The sequence below is a fragment of the Elaeis guineensis genome, chromosome 8, assembly GCF_000442705.2.
Source record: "Elaeis guineensis isolate ETL-2024a chromosome 8, EG11, whole genome shotgun sequence".
NCBI classification, from domain to species: Eukaryota; Viridiplantae; Streptophyta; class Magnoliopsida; order Arecales; family Arecaceae; genus Elaeis; species Elaeis guineensis.
The window spans coordinates 16,729,056-16,755,247 of NC_026000.2; the positions used below are offsets into that span (position 1 = coordinate 16,729,056).

Here is a 26,192-nt window from a genome sequence, read left to right on the forward strand (position 1 = left end):
CGACAAAGAGTAACCCGATATTATAATGTAAAAGTTAAGCCGAAGATCTTTCATCTAGGAGATCTGATCCTAAGAAAGTTGAAGTTTCAAAATCTTTGGATCAGAAAAAATTATCTCTGAATTGAGAAGGACCTTACAGAATAATCGAAATACTTAGATCGGACGCATATTGGTTGGTAACCCTTGAGGGAGCAGCTATTTCTCGAACGTGGAATACTGATAATCTAAAGATACATTATCAATAAAGCTGTTCATATGTACAGCATTCAGAATGAAATATTGAAGTTCAGAATCACAAAATTTCAGCCAACTACAAAATAATTTTAGACCGATAGATGGACGGTCAGCTCTTATCGACTATATTCCGATTTTTTACTGTAAAAATCGATACATCGATTATATTTTGGCTTTCATTGTAAAAGTCAAAATATCGACTATATTTCGGTACCGACTATATCTTGGCTTTTCACTATAAAAGCTGACTCTAATCGAACGACTATTATACTGACTTAGTTTTAATTAAGCGGAACATTATGCTAATACAATCCAGATCGGATTAGAATTATACCGACTTAACTACGGTCGGTCAAAGGATATTTGGCTTACCACCGATTATCAAATAACTAGACAAACTAATCCGACTACGGCCGTTTGAAGGGTATTCGGCTTATTATCGTTTATCCTAATACCTAAAAGGTAAAGTATATCTATTAATATTTGACTAACAGATGAATTCTATAAGTACGTTCGGCTTGTTGATTGATATTCGATATTTAAATAGTAATACTACAATATTGCAAATACACAGAAAAGAAAAAGTTTGTACTTAGAAAAAAAAATTTCATTCATTCATTGAAAAGAATATTACAAAATTGGACCGAAGTCTGATTACAAAAATTTTTGATTATAAAAAGAAGACAAAAACACTACATCGATCACTAGTCATCATCCCCATCTCCTTACTCCGACGTAGTATCGATGATTGGAACGTCTTCTGATGCAGTCAATGCACCATCTTCAGTAGTCGGTGCAGCGTCTTCAATTGGCGTAGCTTCTTCTTCGACAGCTCCATCTTTTAGGAGAAGAAGGATGATGCTGCTCAAGTCCAAATTTGGGTACAGCTTTCTGACCGCATCTCGACCGTCTTCGTACCCAATGCAATAAGAAGCGAACCCACCTTCAAAGATTTCTTCTTTAAACTCTTTAGAGTTCTTGAAGTTCTCAATGACTTGGTTCAAAGCTTCCCTTGCCGACTCTGCTTCCACTCTCGCCAACTCTGTGTCAGCTTTTGCAGAAGCTGACTCATTATCGGCCAATGCCAACCTTTTCAGGGTGGCCCAATGTCTTCCACATTTGGCTTTGAGTTCGTTGATGCAGTCATCTCTTTTTCATCAAAGTCGGTGGATGGAATGCTTCTTGCTCTTGATTCGTGACTCAAAAGACAAGATGTTCTGACGAGCTGACTCAAGTTCAGCTCTAGAAGATTGAAGATCGATGGGTAGATGGGAGACTTTCTCCTAAAGCTTTGCCTCCCACTCGATCGTCGCCTGGAATTGTTCAAGGGCAGCCATCTTCTCAGCATTGGCGACCGCCACCTTGTCCATCCAGGTTTGATGAAACTCTGCAACCTTTCGATAGCCGATCTCTAGGTTGTGCATATCACGTGCCCACTAAAAGCAGAAGATAAGTCAGATCAGATAAAAAAATGTTGAAGAACTTATCTCGAGTATCATTAGATAAAAGAAAGAAAACATCTCGACTACGATCCGATTCTTCCTGTTCTCCCGATCAGTCGGGAGAAGAGCAGTTTGGATGAGCCGTCTGGCCAATACCGGATTGGCCAAGGCCGACTCACCCTCAGAAACTCTAATATCAAAAAGAACTGAGTGACCCACCAATGATCCATCATCTGTCGAAGTCGTCGGTGCCTTCTCCTGGTCTCCTGTCGGCAGCCCCGCACTTAAGAATGCAGGAAAATCGAAGCTCAACTGCATCCGAGATGGTTCCGCTGGAGGAACGACTGGCGCAGCTGTTGATTGCTCGACTGCGACTTTCGTTATGGTTCGAACTTCAGTTGGTGGAGCTGCCGATGGTACTGCTGCAACTCCTTTTGCCACCCCAGCTTCAATAGACGGCACCTCAGGGAGCATTGTCGGGGCCGACAATATCAAAATCGGCTCAGAAATCGATGCCGATGGTACATCAAATTTCTTCATCGATGCAGATGAAGCAGCTACCCGACCCCTCTTGGACAGTCGGGAGGGTCCAGCTTCGGATGCTGCCTTCTTCTTGGCAGTATGCTGATGAGTATCGACGGTCGATATTCATGTCCTCAGCTGCATAGCTATAATCAGAACAAGAAAGTCAGTACAGTTCAGAAACAAACAAAGAAAAAAAAAATAAAAGTGATCAACTGTGCTATACCTAAGGAAGTGATCGAACTAAGACCGGTATCATAGAGAGCTTGTTCGGTCATCAGCTCTCTCTGTGGTGGTACTGTCATATCCTTCAGTCGGTGAAAATCTTTTCGATCGTCGACCTCCACCCGACTATTCTCGTTGGGGCCGGTCCTTGGATCACCCCAGCAAGAAGGAAAGCCCCAGGGAAGAGAAGAAGAAACAAAAAAAAATTGGTTCTTCCATCCATGAATAGACGATGGAAGATCGATGATGAAGGAAAGGTCTTTTCTTGGCTTGAAGAACCACCAACTCTTAACCTTGGGATGGGAACGTAGGATGAAGAAAGTTTGAAAAAGAGAAGGATGAGGCTCAGTCGGTATTAACTAACACAGCAAAGCAAAACTAATTATCAGCCAACCAAGTTCGGTGCCAATTAAGCAAGGCAGAGACTGTAATGTCAAGCAAATTTCGGACGAACTCTAAAATCGAAAACCGAAGATCGGCTCGAATTTCTTCGACATAGAAGGAATCTGGCTCGGAGGAGGAGAGTTCACCCGACTATCAAAGCCAGGAGCGAAAAGTTGATACTGCTTCGAGATACGATATTGCTCCTTGAGCCGTTCAACATTAGGCCCAGATAGAGAAGAAGCTTCCACTTCCAGACCCGATGGAGATTTGTCAGTCAAATTTTTCGACTGACTATCCCGAGAAGAAGAAGCCCTAGCCATAAAGAAGAAAAACTAAAGAAAACCAAAAAGGAGGTGGACCCAAGAAGAAGGACAAGAAAATTGACCTGAAGCTAAGAAGGGGCGAAGAGAAAACCCTGGAGCTCTGGTACTGGGGCGACCTTCCGGCAGAGCTTCCGCAGCAAAGAATGGTGACAAAATGCAAAGTAAAAGTTTGGCTGAAAGCGACCCTATATATATAGGATCAATCAATGATCCAGATGAAATCGATCAAATCGAAATCTCATCAGATGATGACACGTGACAACATCCGATCGATCATTGGTCGGACGGTTCGACGCACCTACTCCTGATCCTGCCACCTCACCATCATCCACATGAACAGCTCTGATCCAATGATATTCGGACACGTGGCCAAGATCTACTAATTAGAATCATTTTGTCCGATACCGAATTATTTTTTTGAAACGATGTCCGATATCGAATTGTTCTGTCGAAATGACAGTCCAATAATGATTCTGCAGCTACTGAAACGATAAAACAGTCGAATAAATCTCATATTCCAAAAAAATTATAAAGACCAGCAGCTAAGTCGGGGCTTGAGGCAACACGTGACGACTTCCTTTGTCCAACGTGATAGACTACGTGATAATATACATGTCAGACCACCTTGGATTTGGGAGTAGGGGGCAACTGTTGGGACAAGTCAACCGACCTCCGACTATATATCGGCCGCATGAACACATTACGCCGACTCACAATCGACTGACCCATCAATAGTCAGCTATTGTCAACCAACAACAGAACTCAATTAATCTTCGATCGAAGACCATCGGTAGAGTTACCGATCGATGCTCATTCGAATCTCCAAGACTACCGATTTATCAGTATTACTGATATATAGTCGGCCTATCTGCTCAACACACCATAATCATTATGAATAATTATCGACTACGTGTCACGGTCATTAATAGGAATAAACAATCTACTAACTCCACAATTCGATAATTTAGCGCCATAAAAAGCAGGGCCACGTATTCGACGGTTACATTAAAATCATCTATAAAAGAGAAGTAAACGAACAGTATGAGTAAGACAATTCTGAGCTAAGACTCTACCGCTTTAAATATTTTTTATCTGCTATTCACCAACTTTCTCTCTGACTTAAGCATCGGAGGATCTCTGCCGGACACAACTTCGGTCTGTTAGGATTTTATCTTATAAGTAGTCTTCACCGACGATAGGTGACAGGAGATTGGCCGCAATAATTTTTTAGAGAGTAAAAATCAAAAAGTGTAATCAAATGCATCCCAATAGAGTTGTGATGCAGCAATCTCTCGGTATGTTAATCCAAGCATTTCTGTTACTATTTTCAATGTTGTATGGATAAGTTATTGCACATACCGGTCAAGCTTCAGGATATTAATTGACACAGAATTCAACTTCTGTAGCATTTTATGTTCAAGCCCTCAAAAAATAACAGAGCATGTATAGATTATGTAGATTCAAATTCTGCATAAACTTGAGTTTAATTGAAGTAACGTCCAAGAGTTGGAATGGGCTCCAAATCAGGATTTGACCTCTTATCTTGCTCGATTTCAAGTATGGCTCTTACAAAAATTGGATCTAAGTGGCCCACAAAGCAAAAGTGAATAGCAAAAATTAGTTTAAATATCTAAATCCAGCTGTATGAGCTTAGATCTGATCAAGACTCGAACTGAAGGAAGAACAGGCATGGCCCACTTCCAACTCTTTCATAATTATTATTGTTCAATTTCCAATGGCAGAATAATCTAAATCTCAATCGTTCACATGATATTATTAGAGCACAATAAATAAATGCACAAACTAAGACAACTTATGTTTTCTTTAGAATAAAGAAAATAATAAGTTTTGCATGACTGTATCATCTAGAGTATTTAGAGGGGAAATTTTGCCATGGCCAAACTTCTTTTTCGCAGATATACCTGAATATTTCTTATATTTGGGCCCATTTTTTCCCGGTTCGAATGGCATACATTAAATCTTACAATCTCTCTCTTTGCATCTTTTTTTTTTTTTTGGTAAAAGTCTCTCTTTGCATCTTTAGTGGTTCTTTTCTTGTGTATACGTGAACCAGTGCACTTCCTCTCCTTTCAACGTGGTGAGAGTTCTTATCACTAGGTGGGATTCAAGCCTGCCTACATTATTTTAAAATTTATCTTCTCGATAATTTACGTGAGCCCAGATTCCTGATTATATTGTCCTAAAGAAAATTAGAAAAATATCTCCTACTAGTCGTATATGAATTTTTATGGATATGTGCTTCAGGCAATATGATCATATGTATCCATGCTTCTTTCTTTGGACATTCAAATGCCACCATGTCCCCAATATTAGCAATTTATAAGTAATAATTCCAAGCAGCCAGTTGAGAACATCAAGGTACCGCAAATAGCAATCTTCAAATATGTCACTCCAAGAAGCATAGCTGTAAATATGAAATTGATTGCAGACGTAAAAGAAAAGAAAATTCTTGTGCGATATAAAACCCTGAATGTTCTTATGTCGAATCAAACTGAATATAAGTGGATTGCCACATTGTTAAAACGTCAAAGCACAGAGAAGCTCAGCACATACTCTACTTTTTCTTCTTTTTTCTCTTTATGGATGAAAATGCTCGGCATACAATAACATAAAGTTTTTTGACCCGTTATCCACCTAAGATGCTGGACCAGCACTTAAAAAAAATTAGTCAAACAAAATAATGCTTATGAACTGCAACATAGATTCGTACAATCATTTCTAAGAGATTCTTGCCCCTCTGACTTCATACAATGATAACGTGAGTTTGTAATCTGACAATATTCAATATTCTGATTTATATACTGCCTCAGTATATGTTGTCTGGTTCTCTAAGTTATTCTCGGTATGCCAAAGTCCCATTTCGTCTCTTCTGGCTGATTGCAGTCCTCCAGGTCTTCGCTTTGAAGCTTAGCCTCCAAAATTCTAAACCCAAATCAGCAATCCACCTCAAATCTTATTGTACATCGGTTTTTTGTTTCACTGGATAATGCAAATTTATCAGAATCAACATTTAAGGCAAAAATCTGAGTGTAAATTAGCACACTCTTGGTTGTGCAGTTTTGAACATTACTCTTTATTTTCCATGTGAAAATTTTGAAGACTTTGGTACATGGTACATGACATATTACAGTGGAAACTCTTTCTGAAGAACATCAAGGTTTCGTGCATCACAAGCTTCAAACATGTCATTCCGAGATGCAGAGCTGTATAAATGGAAAGAGCATATTGTCATAAAATTTTCCCGTATGTCTACTCTCTAAAGAAAAATTTGTTTATCTCAATAAATTGGTTTCATTACCAGTTTTGAATGCATATGGGAAAGAAACTTATCAGCAGCATACCTGAGAGAAATCCTCAAGTATTGCCAGGCATTGTCCCCTTTAGGATTCATCGAAAGTGCTCTCACATAGTATCGTATGGACTCCTCATACAGACCCTGAACAAACAAAGAAGGAAATCATGCAAGGGTGAAAAATGTTATAAGCCAAGCTATAAACAGAAATAGTTGGCTTACACAAGTAAATATGATTTCACCTATCATAAACAATATTGTTCATTTCCAGACTTCTACCAATTGAAACACTTTACAATTCCTTTACTCTTCAGTGTTGCTTTGCTTTACAATTTATAGGGGCTGTTGCATTGCAAGATTTTGTAAAGGTTGTTTTGATAAAAATAGGATTTGATTGTGATAACCTAGGTTGTTTTCCCTTTTTTGGGACTACATAAGAATAGAGTTTATAACTATTTAAAAAAGGTTGCAAGACTCTTATTTGAAAATTTATGAAAAGGAATGCTCCCTAAGGACATATATAGTACAAGTATTGTATGCAAGCCCGGGACAAATTATATAGAACTACATAGAAAAGAAATCATACATAAAGGTATATTGTTGATCCATTTACTTGATCCATTTACAATCATCATTCTAATGAAATTTTATTTGCCATGCCATTTCTCAAAAATTTTTTAAAGAAACTGCAAAATATTGAGGTTGACAAATAACCATGTATTGAGAAGGGGTGAAGGGAGACTGGCCGTGGCTTACTGGGAGTACAGTGGTGTTGCTTGGAGTAAGAACAAAAGAGGAAATTATGGAAGGGATGTTATTCTGTCGATCTAGAAGCTTCCAAATCCCTATATTTTTACAGAGAACTAAAACCATCTTTATAGTGGAATTTTTAATATCAAAGACTGAGGGATTGTGAGTGATACATTCCTCAAAGCTGTTAGACAGTTTTTTTATCTTGAAAACTGCTGATCATAAGCTATTCATGGATGAGAAATCCAAGTATTCAAAAAGCTCCTAAAGGAAAAGAAGAAGATGATAATGAGAATAATCTGGCTTGCCTCCATAATTACCTCTTTTACAGAAGGGATAAACACAAGGCACATAGAAATGGAGACATCAAGGCAAATGAGAGAGTATCAGGCATTAGATGTCGCATGGAACCCAATCTGACCAGATTAGTCTGACCGGCCCAGATCAAATTAAACAGCTGGTCCCCAATCTCTCTAGATCAGGTTGTTCTGACCTATCCTACATGTCCTACCCGAGACAGACTGAGATTGATGCATCTTGACACTTGGGACAGCCTAGTATCCAGATAATTAACTAGGATGCCAATTTTGTCGCATCTCTTTTTACTTCTTGCTTTCAATGGTTGTTTTCTAGGGGCTTTCTTGTTCTTTTATTTAAATCCATGACTTTTTGTTCATGATATGATAGATAAGCAGTGTTTCATTTAAATTCACTATTAATTTTCCATTATTTTCAATCTATCACCGGCACCTCAAACCCAAGTCCCAACCATTGGCTCAGAAACCCTGCCTAAACCCTAAATTTTGATAAACAAGCTCTAAAAACCTCTAAATAATATTAAAAAAAAGGCCAACATGGTAAATCACTGGGATGCCAATCCAAGTGTCAAGATGGGAGTTGCAGTAACATCCCGACGTGGCCCTAAACTGATATGAGCACCAGGATCAAGATGGGTGCAGGCATGGATCATTAGCTTACAAGAGAATGTGAAGTCTCAAACGCACCTCACAGGCTCCTGTAACCATGAAACAGCACACAGGAAAACCAAAGTTGACAAATTTGTCTTGCTCAAGTCTTCCCACTTTTTCCAATCAAAAGAGGTAGCATATCCCAGGAAAGGAAGTACTGATCCCTAATCTAGTTTCTAATTCTTAATTTTAGGGACATAGATAAGAAAGCCTATAAGCTATAACAGCATAAATAGTTAAGCGATCACAGTTTGGCCAAAGGCAGCTTATCTTGCCAAAAATCAAAGAGCAATCTCCAATAACAAAGGAAAGGGCAAGAAGCAATGCCTAATAACTGCCTGAGTAATGCGAAAGAAAAGGTACAGACAAAAAAGACAATTTTTCAACCATCTTAAACCATCTTAAGATTCACTGAATAATGTCTAGCAATGAATGAAAAAGCCATCACTTTTCCCAAGCTAACAGCAGAAATAAACAATTAAAATTAATTTCCATATGGTAAAGGTTGTTTGACTTTGAAAGGGGAAAAAACCTGATTGGCGTAGCTGATACCCATATTTGCCCATGCTCGAACATAATTGGGTTTCAAGTCTAGTGCCTGAGAAGAGAAAGGTAAAAGAAGGAAAACAAGTAAGAACACTACAGAAGCCAAAAGACCACACACTAGATTAAGCAGAAGGAAACAACATAATGCTCCCTGTTACCAATTTATATTTAAAAAAAAAAACACTATTCATTTGAACAAATGCAACATGCAGGCCTATTTACTTGAGTGCATTTCCCAAAAACAATAGTGTGCTATTCTACCATCTACAAGTAAATAACTATGCAGCTACGACTCTTGTAACAGTGCTGTAACCAAAGAAGAATGATGGAGACAACTCTTTGAATGAGACACGAAAGTTGCACAATGCATGCCAGATGCAGGTTTTACAATGTCAGTATCTGAACAAGTAATACAATCTGCCTGATAGCATATAAGGCACACCAATATGCAATGTGTGATGTGTCAACTAATTAGCACAACAAATCAAATCAATGAACATATCATGGTCATCTTTTTTCACTTAAAAGAATCTGTAAAGATCTGTTGAGCAGATACAGTCTGTAAAGCTACTTTGAAAAGATAATGAATCTACCTGTTGGTATGCCAATATTGCATCTGCACTTTGAATGCTGTTCGCTTGGGTTGCGCCAAGTTTGTTCCAGAGAGAGTAATCATGTGGTTTGAGTTTTAATGCTGTCTTGAAGGATTCTATAGCTTTGTCATATTCCCTTGACAGGTTATATAACACACCAAGTACAATATGGACATCAGCATCCTCAGGTGACATTTGAGAAGCTTCATTGAACAACCTTGCTACCTGATATCAATAATATGGTAAGTTCTTTTATCAACAACATTAGATGCAATATTCATTACATCAGTTAAGTTTTTTTAAAACTGTGTTAATAGAGCAAGTTGATGGACCCAAACAACTTGCTTCCTGTCTCGTAGTAATGAGAAACCAATGTTAACTTTTTATTTTTCAGAAGCCATCAAAATCAAGAAATTGAAGGCAATTAAGGGATGGTTATTTACATCACTACTGCTCAAATCGAAACTATTGTGCATAAGGGTTGTAACAGAAAAAACTGAAGGTCTTGTCTCTGGTGTCAATTCGCTAAGAATGGCAACAAGAACTTTTAGGTGATTGTCTGGAGTACTTACACTGGCATAATACAGAGAATCAACTTGCTCATGGGGGGTAAGAGCCCCATACTGTGGGTGATTTTGAAGCCATTTATAAAGAAACGTCAATGCCTCTGCTTGCTCTAATTCTGTAGATGTCATGGAAAAAAGAATCAAAAAGAATCTTAGACCGGAAAATGGTATGATCTTAAGTCTCTATAATGACATGATTGGTAATACAATTAAGTAGAGTTCAGACAAAAGAAAAGAAAAAAATCAAGCGTAAGTGCTAAGAATGAAAAGTGTCGATTCAAAAAAATGATAATAATTAGTGATGCAAAGAAGAATTGGTGAATGAAATTTCTTAAGGTTTTATAAGCTAGTAGTCAAATATTGTGGCACACAGCAATTTCATGAAGCGTCACACTCACCATTGGTATGGCTCACACCAAGAGCAAGAAGCACTTCGAGGTTTGTTGGATCTACTTCTTGGGCACGCATCATGGATGCAATAGCCTGAAATGTAAACAGTTAATTTACTATAACTGAAGTAATCAGAACCCAAAATGCAATATCTAGAATGAAGCAAATTTCATTAGGTTTTCCAGCTTTTCATGTCTATAAATCTCAACATTTATTTTCATCTTCTCATCCCTATCAATCTCAAATTCTGTCCACTAAGGTACAAATTTCATTGGTTCAAGCAGTGAGGCATTGAAATAATCCATAAATAACCATATTGTCCAATAAGACTCCCACCTCAGAATTTTCTGACACAAGCAAACATTTAGTGACCTATTTAATTGTTAAAAGATCTATTGCCAGGTCTAGTGCACAAAAATACATAGCAGATTCTAGAGTATTATGGCATAACAATCCTAAAATTTCATCAATTAGTAATGATGTCTGCTTGGAGTTAGTACAGATAGGTATTCCATGTTCACAAGTGCTGCTAGTTGACATCATATAAAAGATAGCCCATATTAACAAGCCTTATTCATCTATGTAAGGCCAGCCTCATGCAACCTAGTCATAATTTTTAATAGGATGTAAAGCATAGCTTCATTTATTTTTGAGATAACCAATTCCGACAACCAATAGCGGTTCATGAACCATCATCACATTTTGCTACTGCAGTGAGACTGTGATTTGCAAAAGCAGAACCATTGAAACATACTGATGATTATTTGAGGACACGAAGCACAAAATTTGATAGAGGTACATGTCTCATATGCTAAGATGTTCAAACATTCCTTTCAGGAAAACCCTGTACAAAAATAAGAAATGTTTCACTAGCTTAGGAAAATCCTGTACATGATAAATAATCATGCTTCATTTCATGAAACATTCACCAACAAGGAGATCCACCTGCTATCATCACCAATGGTGAAGCGCACATTTAGGGATTTCAGGATGTTTCTAGGATCTCATAACACCAGTGTTACTCTTATTTACAATTTTTTTTAAAAAAAAGGATTTTGAGCTGAAGAAATCGTAAATGGACAGTAAGGAGGATGAAACTTTTCAAAAGTTGGAGATTGTCTCACCTGTTCATCATCATCATTTTCTGCATGTGTTATTCCCAGCAACCTCCATCCTTCAGCATTGTCAGGATTCTTTAAAACTTCAGCCTCTAAAGCGAGAACCGCTTCACTTAGAAGTCCCTTGTGAAAGAGCTCCTTCCCTTCCTTCAAAGGATTGGGATGACCAACATAAGGGTTCATATCAGAAAAGACATAAACACGGCTTGAAGTGTTGGACTGTTGCTTGGATGCCAGTACTTGTTCATCAAGGTACCTATTAGTAGTAGATTAAAAGATTAATGTATTGAAAAAAAAAAATCAGAAATTTATCCAAGACAATCGGGAAAGTATGCCATAACAGATGATCAACAAAATGCATGCTCCTAACTGTTCAAGAGATCTCCAGGTAAATGGGCTTTCATAGAAAGTGAAGCATAACACTTCACAGAACAAATTCAGATTGAAAGGCTTATATAGCCAAATACAAAAACTGAATTTTCGTAAATAAGCTAGTAAGCATAGCATATGCACAATGATTTATTAAAAGCATGATCACATAACATTATAAAAGAAATTGATGCGATTAGACTTACTTATCATATGCATCTGCCCAATTATCTGCAGAATTTTCTCCGAGAGCACCTTCACTGACCTGCTGTCCAAATTCCTCTGCCCAGTCTTGGACATGCAATTTGGAGAACTCATCAATCCATTGATCATCAACTCCCTGCTGTTGATGTTGCTTAGCAAACTCATCCACCCACTTATCCATTCCTTGTGAAAGCTACACCAAAATTGGTAGCACATAAGACATCAGCTAACAAGAAGAGGTTGATGATTTCAAACCATGAGGTCCTACATACTTTTCCAACTTTGACTTAACAAAGTAAAAGAGGCCATCCACAAGGCTCTGCCACTGCAAGGTCTCGGAAGGGCCAAGTATATGCAGCCTTACCCCCAAAGGGAGAGGCTGTTTCCGTGTTTCAAACCCATCATACCCAAGTCAATGGAGCAACCTTACTGCGGCACCAAGGCCTGGCCTCTTTGACTTAACAAAGTACAGGACAAAAAAAAAATGAAATTGTGTAAATGAAAAAAAAAGGGTTTTAAGTATGACAACATCACTAGCAGAGCACATGAAAAACCAACAAAGTATACTGTCATACTCCTATGAACAATTCAGAAAAGGAAATTTGATATTTTAGCGTACTTCATGATGAATAGAGAATATAATAGTATTCTTCATGACAAATACAGAATATAACAGTATACTTCATCATGAATAAAGCGTATAACTTACCTGTTCATGTGCAAACTGATCAGCCCAAGAGTTAGGAGAAAAATTATACTGTGTTTGATATTCATCGGCCCAATCAGCAGAAACAGATCCAGTAGCTGGTTTGATTTGGTTCTCATCAACTATAAGCTCCCCACGGCTCATCTTTGAAACATACTGGAGAAACTTTGAATTCTTGTTGATCATGAAGCAAAAAGAACATCAGGTGTTTATGATACAAGAATATTGAAGGAAAACAATTAATGGTATTAAAGGATGGTGTGTCCCGCTAGGCTGTAAAATCATTTTAAGTTTGTAATTTCTTCTCTTGGAAATACTATAAGGTTAGTAAGAACAAAAGTCAATATGGACAGGTTACCAGCATTGTATGAAGCATTCCATGCTGAGGCTTGATCTCCCTACCGTATATTTGGTGCTACAAACAACCCTACTCTTGGTCAATAATCCTATATAATATCATACTGATGATGGTAAGGTTCACTGTCACGGTACCAAGCCCCATCTCAATGCCAACCTGTTACTGTGTCAGTATGGGGCCAGTTCAGTGTACCGAGTGCCCATACGCTCCCCATACCATGTACTGATATTGAACCAGTATGGTATAGCACACCCATACCGCCCGGTTCAGTACAGTATAACAAACCTTAGATGATACACTATTAACGTTTCTGCATGTATGTATGTCTATATGTGTCTATATGTATGTTACACAAAGCACAAGCAGACTCATGCACTTTCCACCCACACTGACACATCTAATTTTAAGAGACAAAGTCATTTGTTATTGTAAAGCAGCACTAAACATGAACACGATAGTAGTCACATTTCAAGACATTTATAATTGAGATAGACATGAAGCTCTTGGCTTCCATTTCATACAGAATACAGACCCCATTAACCATATGTTTGAACTTTGAACTGTTTGAACTCAAGAGAATACAAAGCACAAACAATAATATGCACAAAGTAATAGTATATCAACATTTGAATATTACAGCTAACCTTCTTCAAACAAATTTCTACTAAATATAATTGAATTTTCAATCTTGTACAACATGGCCAAGTTATGTCAGCTACATAACACAATGCGTCAAATACCCCAGTGATCTTGGTATTTGTTGAGATTGAAGAGTTGAAATAGAAAGATGATAGCAACAATTTTTTCTATAAAGACATCAGAACTGACACTCCCATACCTGAAATTTTGGGTCAGTATTTTGTGCTAAAGTATGTGCAAGCATACGGCTCTGCTCCATAACTGAAATATTAGACATGTTTCCACCCCTTATCTGACCAAATGATTCCATTTGTGATTGTTCCTGTAAGCGAAGACATTGTCAAGGCAGAGCTCAATATTTTAAAACTGAACTGTGAATTATTTAATGCTGTCTAATAATAAAAATAAAAGATTTTTTTTTCTTAATTTTTTATGTGAAAAGCATTTTCCTGACAATCAAGTACATGAGCTTGCAACTGACTATAACATATGTCACATAAAAGTGCAAAGTAATATGAACTCAGGGCTTGTTGGTTGCCCATGAGTGTTAAACAAATAATTATTGAACCTGAATTAATGTAGAGCAGGCTTTATAAAGATGGGGAAATTTGTTTCTTGAAAAACTCAATCTTCAGGTTTATGAACTACCAGAAAAAAGTTTTATGCAAAGCAATCAAACAAGTGCTTTCTAAAATTCATTTTTGAGGATATTCTTGAACTGGCTTTAGTAAAACCTGACAACCAAACAGCCCATAAATCACTTTATTATTAAGCAGGGATTGCCTGGTTTTAGTAAGGCCAAGAGGGGAGAACATTTCAAGATTTGCAAGATTAAGTACATCACTCTAAAGGATAGAATTTCAATTACCATGTCTTATCCAAGGTCTACCATATTGATGCATACCGCCGTGTACAGGTTATACCATACCATACCAGCACCAAATTGAGACTCGATACTGGAGGCATAATGAGTTTTGGTATGCCGAACCAACCTCCATAACATGTGTACCAACACTGTATCATCACAGCATCAGTGTGTGGTTTGGTACCGGAACAGCAAACCTACTCTTATCCAAAAAACAACTAAACAGTTTATAATCTCAAGCATCTGCTAATTGGAAAGCAGCTATGTTGTAAAACTTTTGCACGTCGGATGGCAAAGCACCAATCCTCAAAAATTTTAGTAGCCCTCACTTAAGAAGGATTTATTTGATTAAGTTCTATGATGACTAGCTGGTATCCAGTGATTCTCTTTTTTAAAAAAAAAAGTAATTTTATATGGGTAAGTAGTTGGTGGAATTAGGATCCAGCTTAGAACGGGCAGCTGATAACAGCAAATAAAAGGTAGAACCCATGCTTAATGCAATTTCAAACTCCGTACGTCGATAAACGATTGTTATTTGGAGGATTTATTTGTCTCGTATCTAGATAAGAAGTGAAGTCGCACTGAAATTATGGAGCTAGGCAGTGAATAAAAAATAGACATGCTAGCAACCAGAGGTAGGAACAAATGAAAGAATGAGATGTTAGACAAGTGGGAGCAAGAGGAGATTGAAGATTCCATATCAAGAACAAGCACCTGTATTTAGGTGACTTACAAGTAAGATATCTTTAAACATAATCATCAATAAATTTGGCAGTGAAGCTCCAGTTAGAGTACTATTTTTAACCTATAGAATTCAGATGAGTCCAGGCAGAGTTAATTCACGGCAAATTTGAGTTGAAACTTTGATCAGAATTTCAAATGAATGCCTGAAGAAATGCATCCATGTTGCCTAACATATACACAGAAACACCATCCTCAGACCCTCACTAAATGCACAACTAGATTTGTGGAGTACTGGAGAATGTAAACAAACCAATCAAGTGGGATACCTTGTCTTTCTAACTTAACTATAACCAGGTACATTATCTAGTCTAACAACTACTGAATCAACGTGTATGGCAAGGCAAATTGCATCTTTCATGAGTTTCATTTTGTGTATCATCTTCTTATGCTCACAATTTACAATAACGGACCACCACAAACACTATGTATAGCTTCCCTCCAAATTTTTGACAATCTTAAAGAGAGAAGAAATATTTCAAAAAGAGAAAGGAATATAATTTCAATTTGTCTCAGCAGCAGAAACACCTGTACATATGATTGTTCACTTTTTTCACGAGTGGCCTGTATCAATGGGAGATAAAAGTACTCTATATGGCAATCTTGAAACTAAAGAAGATAGAGAAAAGGCTCCTAAAACTATTCAGAAGTCTATATAGATGCATCTACCAACAGACAGAGCATAATCCCATGTTCTTTATGGTCCAAATACGCCAACTAACTATATCCATGCCATTATCTGGTCTCAGGACACCAATATATAAATCATAAATAATCCAGATGTACTAATACATGAATGTTTCAGTAACAATAGAGAAGGCATTCTGTTAAGGGCCTTGGCGGTACATAATAATCCAATTGTGTGATTCAAATTATATGCTCTACGAGACTCTACCTTCTCAAATTCAGATGCCCAAGCATCAGTACCATGTAGTTCGTCAAAAGAATAAGCCCAAGCCTCAGGGTCGCCATTCTCCCTTTGTTGATTAAATTCAGTAACCCATCTATCTGCAGAATTAGGCATCCTGGATTGCAAGCCACTTTGAGACTTATTCCAATACTCTTCCAACTCTGGAAAAGGGTCATGCATGGGGCCTCTAATTCGATGGTCACTGTCAATATCCAGAGAGTGCAGCAATGCATTTACCTGAGACAGGCATTGATTAATATAAGATCCAATTTTTTTTCCTTGAAAAAAAAAAAAAAAGGCATAGAACTTAATGTAGCAATTAACATAGTATGAAGTGCAAAAGGAAATAGATGAATATAAAAAAAATGACTTCATCTGGGCACTTCAAGGTAACACAGAGGGAAAAGGTGGTCTTTTTTTTTGCTAAGAGAAAAAGGACTTTTCATTGTTGCCACTAATCACATTCTAAGGCATGGTTCAGTTAGGAATATGAACATCTAGCCAATATAACGAAGTAGATATTGAATGATCATTAAATATGGGCACGCACTTCAGACTGATCAACTTAACCAACCTGGAAATTTTCAATGCAGCCCACAAAACTAAAAGCAATGACTTCGATAAATATCATGCGTCACAAATAAGAGACTCAAGCCAACCTGTGAGCTGATGTACTCTTCACTTTTATCTACAAAAATATGCCTAGCCATTATGCAGCTACGATCACGAATGCACTGTTTGTCACCTTCAGACAACCCAAGAACTGGTTGCACCGCTGGACGGAATGGAATACCTGCACGACCACTGTCCACAAAGGAATGCAAGAAACTAGACAACACTCTCTGTGGTGGTCCTACAAAGAGAAAAGGTGATATAAATCATGTTGATTTTTAAGAAGTCGTATGTTTCTGCACTTCTCTTCCAATATGTAATCAATAAGGTTTTATCATAGTTCTAGAAGCTTTACACCAAAGCTTCCAGCATCATGATAGGAAGAAAATTATGGCTGAAACAGATCAGATCAGATATAATCCGACAATATCCATCTCCAATATATGGCAATTGTAGGACATGGATATGTATTTGTATATCCAGTCAATATACAGATACGTAGCAATTGTTTTCCCACAAGATCTAGATACGGATACAAAAATGTATAGTTCAGATAGGATTACAGATTATCCAGATATTGGAACACATATAAAGATCCAATAATCAACATATCACAAAACAGTTTTTCCTTATACCGGTAACATATTTAGAATTTATTTCCATTTAGAAGATTAGTTATGCATATTACTTCCTATAAAGACCAATATATCCAATAGATCTACTTTTAGCATATTTGATGTATTTAACTCAGAACAAAAAGGACCACAAGTGCAGTAATTGTGCAATCTCTATCCAATATTTGTTATTGAAGACACTACTTGTATTCAATTTTTTTCCAGTATATAATATATCAATATATAGATATTACTCATTTTGATCTGTATCCATATATGTGCAGAATAGAAGCATATATACTTTAGCACTCTACCTGATGAGCATGTTTATATTCATAAATTAAAATGGATATGGTTATGGATATTATCAACATCGTCCTTAAACAATTAAAAATATCTCTAGTCAGTAGAAAAATGTGCCTCCAATGACAAGTATATGCATTGAAAAGAAGTATAATAACCTCTTGCGTAGTACTCCAACATAGCCAACAAGCTCTTGTGTAGCACTCTTGATTCAGTGTCTTAATGCATTGGATTGGGCTCTGGCTCCAATTTCTCTTTCATATATGTATATTGGTATTCCTACCACTACTATTAGTTCAATAGAAAATAAATTTTCAATGAAGTAGTCTATTGAAGTAATTTGGTGATTGATTCTACTATTCCTTGACCTAGAATTTTCTTGGGCTACAAGGTAAATAAATTTCTAATAAAGTACATTGATATTCCACAGGGTATCATGAGTTAATGAGAAAAATATTTGGATACAATTTTGGAGCGCTCAGTTAACAATTTAGCAAAGTTCGGGAGCACAATTCTTTAGATGCAGAACAAGATTACCGATTTATTATATAATTTAAGCCTGCCTAGTCTCGCTATTTTTTATTCAACTTTTAATATTGCAATTGTGAGAAATCATCTTCAAGGGGAGGTCCATTTACTTGGAATTGTTAGCAAGGTGGTTGTGCTTCCATGACCCAAGTAGTATGTTCCTTTGGATAGACAGAGGAAGCATTCCTTCGATTGTCAGGTAAGTGGCCTTTCTATTGTCATAGTAGTAGTAGAAAAGTAGGTTTATTTTGGGAAAGGTAATGAAATTTCAGCATTTCTAGAAAAGAATTGATCTCCCACAGACAATTCCTCACTCTAGAAAGCATCCTGGCGAGCAAGGATTAAGTACCATGGTGCCAACCCCATGTAAATCACAAACTGGCATGATTGTGGTCGCATGCCATGGCTTATGGAAAAATATTGATTTCTATCAGCTGATGCTGATCTGTGCCAATCCAGCATGCATCATCACAGACTGCAGGCCAGCATGGATTGGTGCTCAGGATGAAAAGATACATCCCTCTACACCATGTATGCAGTTACCCAATACAATACGTATTATGCAATAGATATTGGTAGGCTACATTAATCCTTGACAGAGAGCTTAAAGGTTATTAGGGAGATAGTTTACTTCAAACTTCAAAGTGGGTCAGAAGGAATAGTGTGTTCTTATCAGATGTAGGTAGATCTTTCAAGTTCATGGTTGTTACTACAATTAGGGATCGAACTGACAACATGATCTGCTATCCTTGAGATTCTGCAAGATTTTGACTACAACCTGCCTCTTTCTTGGATCAAAGGACCCTTTTCAACATTGGAAAAATTGGCCCAAACCATCTAATGCCATTAAAGATCCACATATTCATCTAGATTATCATTTAGAGAAGATCCAATCTTGTGGCCACTTAATGTAGAAAAATGTTCTGCAAATCATCTGAACATACAAATAAGTAATTTCTCCATTGCTACTCCTTATGCCCTTAAGAAAGATATTCTGCAGAAACACAGGATTACCACATACCAATTAACAATTGTCATGGCTCTCACAGTAAGCTATGATGCTAAAGGGAATGGATATTCAGTTACACCCATGACATTGAAAGGGCCAAGATTTCTAAAAGATATTCCATCAAACTGAACTCATATAGATATTGCTGTATCCATCTTAATTTAAGCACAACAAACCTTTTAAAGATTAGTGATCATCCTTTTTAATAATGCAAGAACTTATTTAAAGGAAAAATGGCAAGTGACGAAAAAGAGCCAAAAGAATCCAAAGAAGAAAGTTTATGGCAACATCTTCCTAATAGAAGCATTATATGATCTAGAATACCCTTATTAGCAAGAAAGCACATGAACTCATTGACAGTTCGAAGATGCCCTGCCTATGGAATGTTTCCATTTAGTAGCCAAGCAGTATCATAACTTCAGTCACCTTCCACTATATTTTCATTAAGTAAAAACTTCACTGAATTCTTTAGTTTTCATGAAAGTTTCCCATAACCTAGAGGTCTTCCACCACTCCATCCAGATTACCAAAATGAGTGTATGATGTCACAATTTGTCCACCCACCCAACATAGGTACTGATGAGCTTCCATGAAATTATAATTCGGTTATATCCCAAGGAAGACTTGCTCACCTTAGTCATAACTTCCAATTCTATCCAGTAAACACCAAGATATTTAGCCTTGATCTATGAAGAAACAACAAATATAAAATATCCATCAATCATTGATGTTGGGAAACATGTTTCCCACTCTAAGAGGGGTTTCCAGGGAAACTGAATTGAGAAACAAGTATGAATTGCATTTTAAGAAGCGTCGAATTCACATTTTCAAAAATTACCTATCCCACTCAGATGAGAGGAAAAAAATGATCTCATTCTCCCTTCCCTTCTTTAATTCTGCTTGGGTTTGTCATATCTATAAGAGGGGTTTCCAGGGAACCTGAATTGAGAAACAAGTGTGAATTGCATTTTAAGAAGCATAGAATTCACATTTTCGTAAATTACCTATCCCACTCAGATGAGAGAAAAAAATGATCTCATTCTCCCTTCCCTTCTTTAATTCTGCTTGGGCTTTTCATATGAGAGGAAAAAAATGATCTCATTCTCCCTTCCCTTCTTTAATTCTGCTTGGGTTTTTCATATCTATCTATCTATCTATGTGTGTATGCAACAATTGGAGCAAGGATACATAAGTGCAGGACTTTGGGCTTTCCTCCCTCCCGTAGATTCAAGAATTTTTTTTTATGGATTTACCTCAACTAATCTTGTTAATTTTTTGGTAGAGATTTTTAAGGAGATGGGAAGGAGAGAATGTTGATTAGGATAGAGATTTTAATTTTTTGTTACACTTTATATGATATATTTCTTGTTTCTTATACTAAGTACATGAAAGATTTTTGTAATGTTATACAAATGTTTCATGTTTCCCAAGTTATACAATTTTTTATCAATCATTTCCTTCTCTTGTTTCTCATATGGTTTCTAGCACTCATTTCCCAACCTGACAACTATGCCGTCAATATCCCCAAATGCTTCACAGATGACAATTTTGCTCTTCATTGACGTGGCAATTTGTTCCGGCCTACTCATATATCCCAACATATTGTCCTCAAATTATTCTTCCAGATTTCCTTTTCCTAAGATTATCAAGCCAATAATAACAAAAGATACACCAATTAGCATAAAATAAAGAAAGTCCATATTTATCAAACCATTTTAAATTTTTTAAAAAAGAAAAGATTATTTGGCTTGTTAGCGTCACCAACAAGAATCATATAAGGAATAAAAGTACCATATCTGAATTGTTAGTTTGGTTGTGCACCTAAATAAGAACCTTAAACATCCAAATGAATGTTATTGATTTAGGTGCAGATGAATCATGAATGACTTGGAAACAACAGTGAAGACATATTCTGGTGAAGTAATATGAACTTCATATAATTTCTATGAAACAATCTGAGTGAAACTTCACATCCTTTAGTGGTTAAAATCCAACCCATTATGTGGATTCAGAAAGGCTTCTCACCATCTTGTCAGCTAATTTTGATTGCTTCCCTATTGTTTTTACAAAGGTAACATGATAATCATGACCTAATCCAAACTAATAAAATGCAAAGGCTTTCATCTCTCAATCAAGTATAAGAATACAACTTTTATACTGCCTTCAGTAGCAAGCACTCACATGGTAGATTATGTTTAAACTTTTAATACTTATTTTAGATGGCTTCATCAAAAATGATTAAACCAATCCATCTTAATTCTAGATTTATAGTACATTTTTGTCTTACAACTTCCATTACAGAAAGCAATAACCATATTACACATCCTCTTTGCTAAGTATGTCATACTAAAACAACTAAAGCATTTAGACCTGGCAAGTTATAACCAGAAGCAGTAAAAGAATATATATCATGCTAAAATCAATTTGTCCTTGAAAGAACCTAAGGTTGGTACATTGCAAATATAGCAATATAGTGGAGAAAGTGTACAGATAAAACTACCATGAGGTATCAGGTTGTTCGATAAGCAAACTTTAAAGAGGCAATTTCCTGCCTAAAAGAGCAGGTAGTTTAAGGACATAGCAGACAAAAACATTAGGCAGAAGAAAAATGGAATATGCAACTTAAAGTGTACAGAGGATCAATTTTGTGCATTGCTTAGCCAACTGAACTTGTTTCAAATTGCATAAAACCAGCTAAAACTGCTGACATATAGCATGGATTACACAAATAATAATAACAGTAATAGTAATAATAAAGGAAAAACAGATCTGAAAGCATACCATCCCAAGTGGGTTGAAGGACAGAATTGCCACTATGGTTGTAAATTTGCTCAAACTCAGCAAAGTGAGATTCACTTTCTCTGCCCCGAGCATGGGGAAGATTTGAAGGTCGGTGGATTTCATCCCAAGCATCTTCAAGGCCATGATTAGCAGAGCGGAAGCCATATAGGAATTCAGAATTCTGTGAAAGGTTAGTTACAGTTAGAGAAGTTCAACATATTAATTTTTTTTCTTTTAAAAGATAAAATTTTACCCCGGCATCCAGTTGCTGATGCTGTTGGTTCTCATATTCTGACCCCGGAATGGTTGTCAAAGGAGCTTCAGGCCTAAAGTCAGAAGAGGGACCGGGGACATTAACTGAGGTTTCAGGAAGTCCCTTCAACTCCTGTTAAAAACAATAGATAATGGATCAGCTGACTGAACAGGGAAGGAGAAACAAGGAGAGAAAATTAAAGAATTATATAGGGGCACTCATGTATTCATAGATGTGCAAGAAGAGCAATGAAAACTCCATCAACTGCTATCAACTATGTTTGCTTAACCAGCACCCATATTCTAAAGTTGGAAATGATTTATACAAGATTTCCAACAAGACCATGGTCTAGAAGGTTGAGAAGGTTAGGCATTTACTAACGTTAAAATTCTTTAACTATCTTCAAACTCCTTATCCCCCTCTGAGAAGACAAGAACACATTTTCCTTGGCCAAAATTTAAACAATCGAGTAACCAGGAAACGTGTTCCAGCTAACAGTTAAGCAAGTTTATAGCACATTCTGTAATTAAATATCGCCTAAGGTTAATCATACATCACATGGCACAAGTCAATCATATCAAAATCTTTAAACAACCACTATCAACTGTGTTTACTTGACAAGTACCTGTATTCTAAAGTTGGAAAAGATTTATAGAAGATGTCCAACAAGATCAATGTTGAAAAGGTTGAGCATTTACTATGTTAAAATTCTTTTATCTTCGAACTGCTCTTCCCTACTCTTAAGGAGGCAAGAACACATTTTCTTTGACCAAAATTTAAATAATCAAATAACCAGGAAATGTCTCCAGAAAACAGTTTAGCAAGCTTATAGCCCAATCAGTAATCAAATTTCACCTGTGTTAATCACACATCGCATTGCACAAGTCAACCATATCAAAACATTTAAACATGGTCTTTTCTTTCCTCTCATTTTGTCACGACACTTTATTTAATATGGTGAGTAGACAGAAAAACTCATGCATGCAAGTCAGCTCAAGGAACATACGCTTCCCTAAATAACCCAAAGATATAACTCTTCGGCAAAAGAGCTGCAGAGGTATGTCCTAAGTTGAGACACTCCTATTGGCCTTTCAATCTTTGGATTGATTGGGCTATTTTAAGTTTCTGAATGACCAGCAGCAGATCAAATAGGCATTAGGCAGGCTATTAATCAGTGAGTTGATAGCACTAATACATACATACCATTTTAAGTTTCTGAATGACCGGCAGCTAATCAAATAGGCATTACGCAGGATATTAATCAGTGAGTTGATAGCACTGGTACATGCATGCAAGCATGTGTGTGTGCGCACGCATGTGTGTGTGGGTGTGCGCATGTGTGTGTGCACGTGCGTGTGTGTGCATGTGTTCGTGCATGTGTGCGCACGCGCGCCCGTGTGTGCATGCGCGCATGCGCTTCCATGTGTGTGTGTGCATGCATATGTATGTATGTATGTGTGTGTATGTGTGTGCACGTGCATGTGTGCGTGCATGTGTGTGTGTGTGTGTCTATATATATATTGTAAGGATACACATTTGCCATCATGCAAAACCTTGACTAAGAGGCATTAAGATCCTAGATACCGAAGAAGCAGTTGTCTCAAAAAGACATATATAACAAGCAAGAATTTAGAAAGCAGGTGTCAGAACAAGTTCCTGCTATGATTATAAAGTGGATACAAAACCCTAAGCAGACAAGTCCTGCTACTAAGACGAAGACAACTGCCCTTCTAAGCATGACTAATGCGATATGAAATAGCACGCATTTCACAATAAGCTAAGGATTCCTATATGGTTGTGTTATCCCAGCAAGAATTTAAGTAGATAATTAATTCCAAAACCCTAGGCTGAGAAATAAAATCTAAAGGATTTTCTGGTATGAGGCAACAGTCCTTCGGAACAGTTCTAAAAGAAACCATAAAAATTAAAATTCAGATTTTGCGCACCATGATTCAGTTGAATAAAGCAAAAACTAAATGTACCCTGTACGACATGGCAAATGGCGCCAGTGATCCATTTTTCTTGACTTAGAAACTCAAAATTCGCATGAACAAGGGAAAATGTAAATGCTCAGACAAGTAATGACAATATTTTTATTATGTCCAAAAAAAAAGGTGCCAATAGATTTCTCAGAAAGGTGCACACGATTTCCGCTAAACAGTGCATAAAAACAGGTCTGTTGGTCAATCAAAGAGGCATGGAAGGAAAGACTCGTGTGATCCAATATCTACATGGCTTCAACTGATAGAATGAAAATGGCGAGATTTTTGGAAGAATTCTAACAGCTTGTCGGAGAGATTGATGGTAAGATGAACGCTTTATCAGTTCGGCAAAACAACTCGATATTTGGACTTTGTTGAGCGTAAACAAGCCAAGAACTGAAAATTTTCCAAGAAATCCAATATTTCAAATAAATGGCACATCAAATATCAAGTAGGTTTCATCGATTTCAACCAGCAAGAACCGACCGAAGAGTTTTTGAACTAGAATTCACAAGAGGGTACCTGAGCCTTGGAGGACGACCCGAGGATGGCGTTTGCGAGGGCGCCGAAGGGATTCGAGGATGAGGAGGTGCCAGGGACGGCGCAAGCCGCACCGCCGGTGACGAGATCCCTCATCGCCATCGCCGCCCTCCTAGTGGACTTTATCGGACGCTGGGGCTCTCTCGACTTCGGATTGCTTCTCTGGAATGCTTTCTAATATATTTATGGTTTTCGTGGCGCGTGGCGACGAGAGCCGCACAGCGAAGGACGGGAGAACGCTGGTTCGGGGTAGGGGAACGAGACAGCCGTAAAGCCGTTTCCCAGCCGCGGTCGAAGCGGGATGGGATTCGGTCACCGTCACTGAGCTAACCCACCTCGTTGTCAGTGGGTCCCACAACAAAACCATCCTACCTGTGTATCACATTATTTAATCATGCCGTCGGATTAGTGGTTCTCTTGTGATTGATCAAACGGTTGAGATCATCCGGCAACGGATGTCGATATACCGCAGCGGATGGATGGCTGGTGATTTGGTTGTGTTGAGATAAGGTCCTCAGGATCGTGTACCAGTGTTAGTGACAATGGGTTTGGGTTGGAGCTATCGCCTAGACATGTGAGCCGGGAATCTTGCGTTGGCCGCCGGGGGAATGCATATCTGGAACGATATAATTGGTAGGAAATTCTACTTTAGTACTCTACTCGCAACGGTCCGCCGATTAGAATACGGAGATAAAAAATCTAATATTTTTATCTTATTACTCTAATTAAAAAATATAAATATTTAATTTGATTAAAAAAGTTTACATGGAAGTTTTTTTTTTGATATTTTTTTCTCAATTATGCGGAAAATTGAAAAGCGGATGTTAAATCATGCTGTGAGAAAATAAAACATCTATTATCATAAAAATAAATTAGTTAGTTGATATTAAATTGTCCGATATGAAGTTTTTTCTTCGATAGTCATGCCATCATCTCTCAGTAGAATAGAAAAAAAATATTTTTTTGTTATAGAACATAAGAAATATCATCAAATATTGATGTAAAAATTTAATATCTAATTATAATAGAAAATATTTTTAAAATAATTTATTGAAAATTTCTAAATATATATATTTTTTAATAGTAAAAAAATCCGACGTCATCAAAAGATCATCTCTCTTCCAAAAAATTTTTGTTACTTGGAAATTGCAATTATCAGTCTCAATGTGCCGTAGACCAAACATAATCTAAAAGATATAAAAATTATTGAAAAATTTTTGATAGAATTTTGCATGTATAACCTCCTAAATATTCAAATTTATATGAATATCTCTCAAAATTTATATTTATATATATATCCTCATAAAATACATATTTTACATATATATCTTTTTTTTTTATCTTTTTTATATATGTACCCACATCGTATAATGCCGTTAAAAAATGAATGATTTAAAGTTCAAA

At 37.0% G+C, this 26,192-nt stretch overlaps 1 protein-coding gene across 2 annotated transcripts; it reads right to left on the reverse strand.

Moving 5' to 3' along the window:
* Nucleotides 1-5,701: 5,701 nt before the first annotated feature.
* Nucleotides 5,702-25,029, reverse strand: LOC105050023 (peroxisome biogenesis protein 5). 2 transcript variants are annotated; one of them, XR_832935.4, is made up of 16 exons: nucleotides 24,771-25,029; nucleotides 22,267-22,398; nucleotides 22,014-22,194; nucleotides 16,826-17,019; nucleotides 16,152-16,403; nucleotides 13,850-13,972; nucleotides 12,657-12,827; nucleotides 11,950-12,140; nucleotides 11,381-11,630; nucleotides 10,265-10,349; nucleotides 9,873-9,982; nucleotides 9,301-9,525; nucleotides 8,694-8,759; nucleotides 6,493-6,587; nucleotides 6,222-6,354; nucleotides 5,702-6,130 (listed from the first exon to the last, which is right to left on the reverse strand). XR_832935.4 is itself a non-coding variant. In XM_010929864.4 (15 exons), exons 1-15 carry the CDS (start codon nucleotides 24,888-24,890, stop codon nucleotides 6,276-6,278), a joined length of 2,274 nt encoding a protein of 757 aa, XP_010928166.1. In that variant the 5' UTR covers nucleotides 24,891-25,029; the 3' UTR covers nucleotides 6,176-6,275. The 2 variants fall into 2 exon arrangements, 1 of the variants encoding a protein (XP_010928166.1); XM_010929864.4 differs by lacking the exon at nucleotides 5,702-6,130 and having other exon boundaries at nucleotides 6,176-6,354.
* Nucleotides 25,030-26,192: the final 1,163 nt, after the last annotated feature.

Coding starts and splice junctions, on each gene's coding strand:
- LOC105050023 (XM_010929864.4), bottom strand. CDS start 24,890: ATGGCGATGAGGGATCTCGTCACCGGCGGTGCGGCTTGCGCCGTCCCT. Junction 8,760..9,300: donor CAATATTGGCATACCAACAG/GTAGATTCATTA, acceptor TTCTCTTCTCAG/GCACTAGACTTGAAACCCAA. Junction 6,355..6,492: donor TACTTGAGGATTTCTCTCAG/GTATGCTGCTGA, acceptor CCATTTATACAG/CTCTGCATCTCGGAATGACA.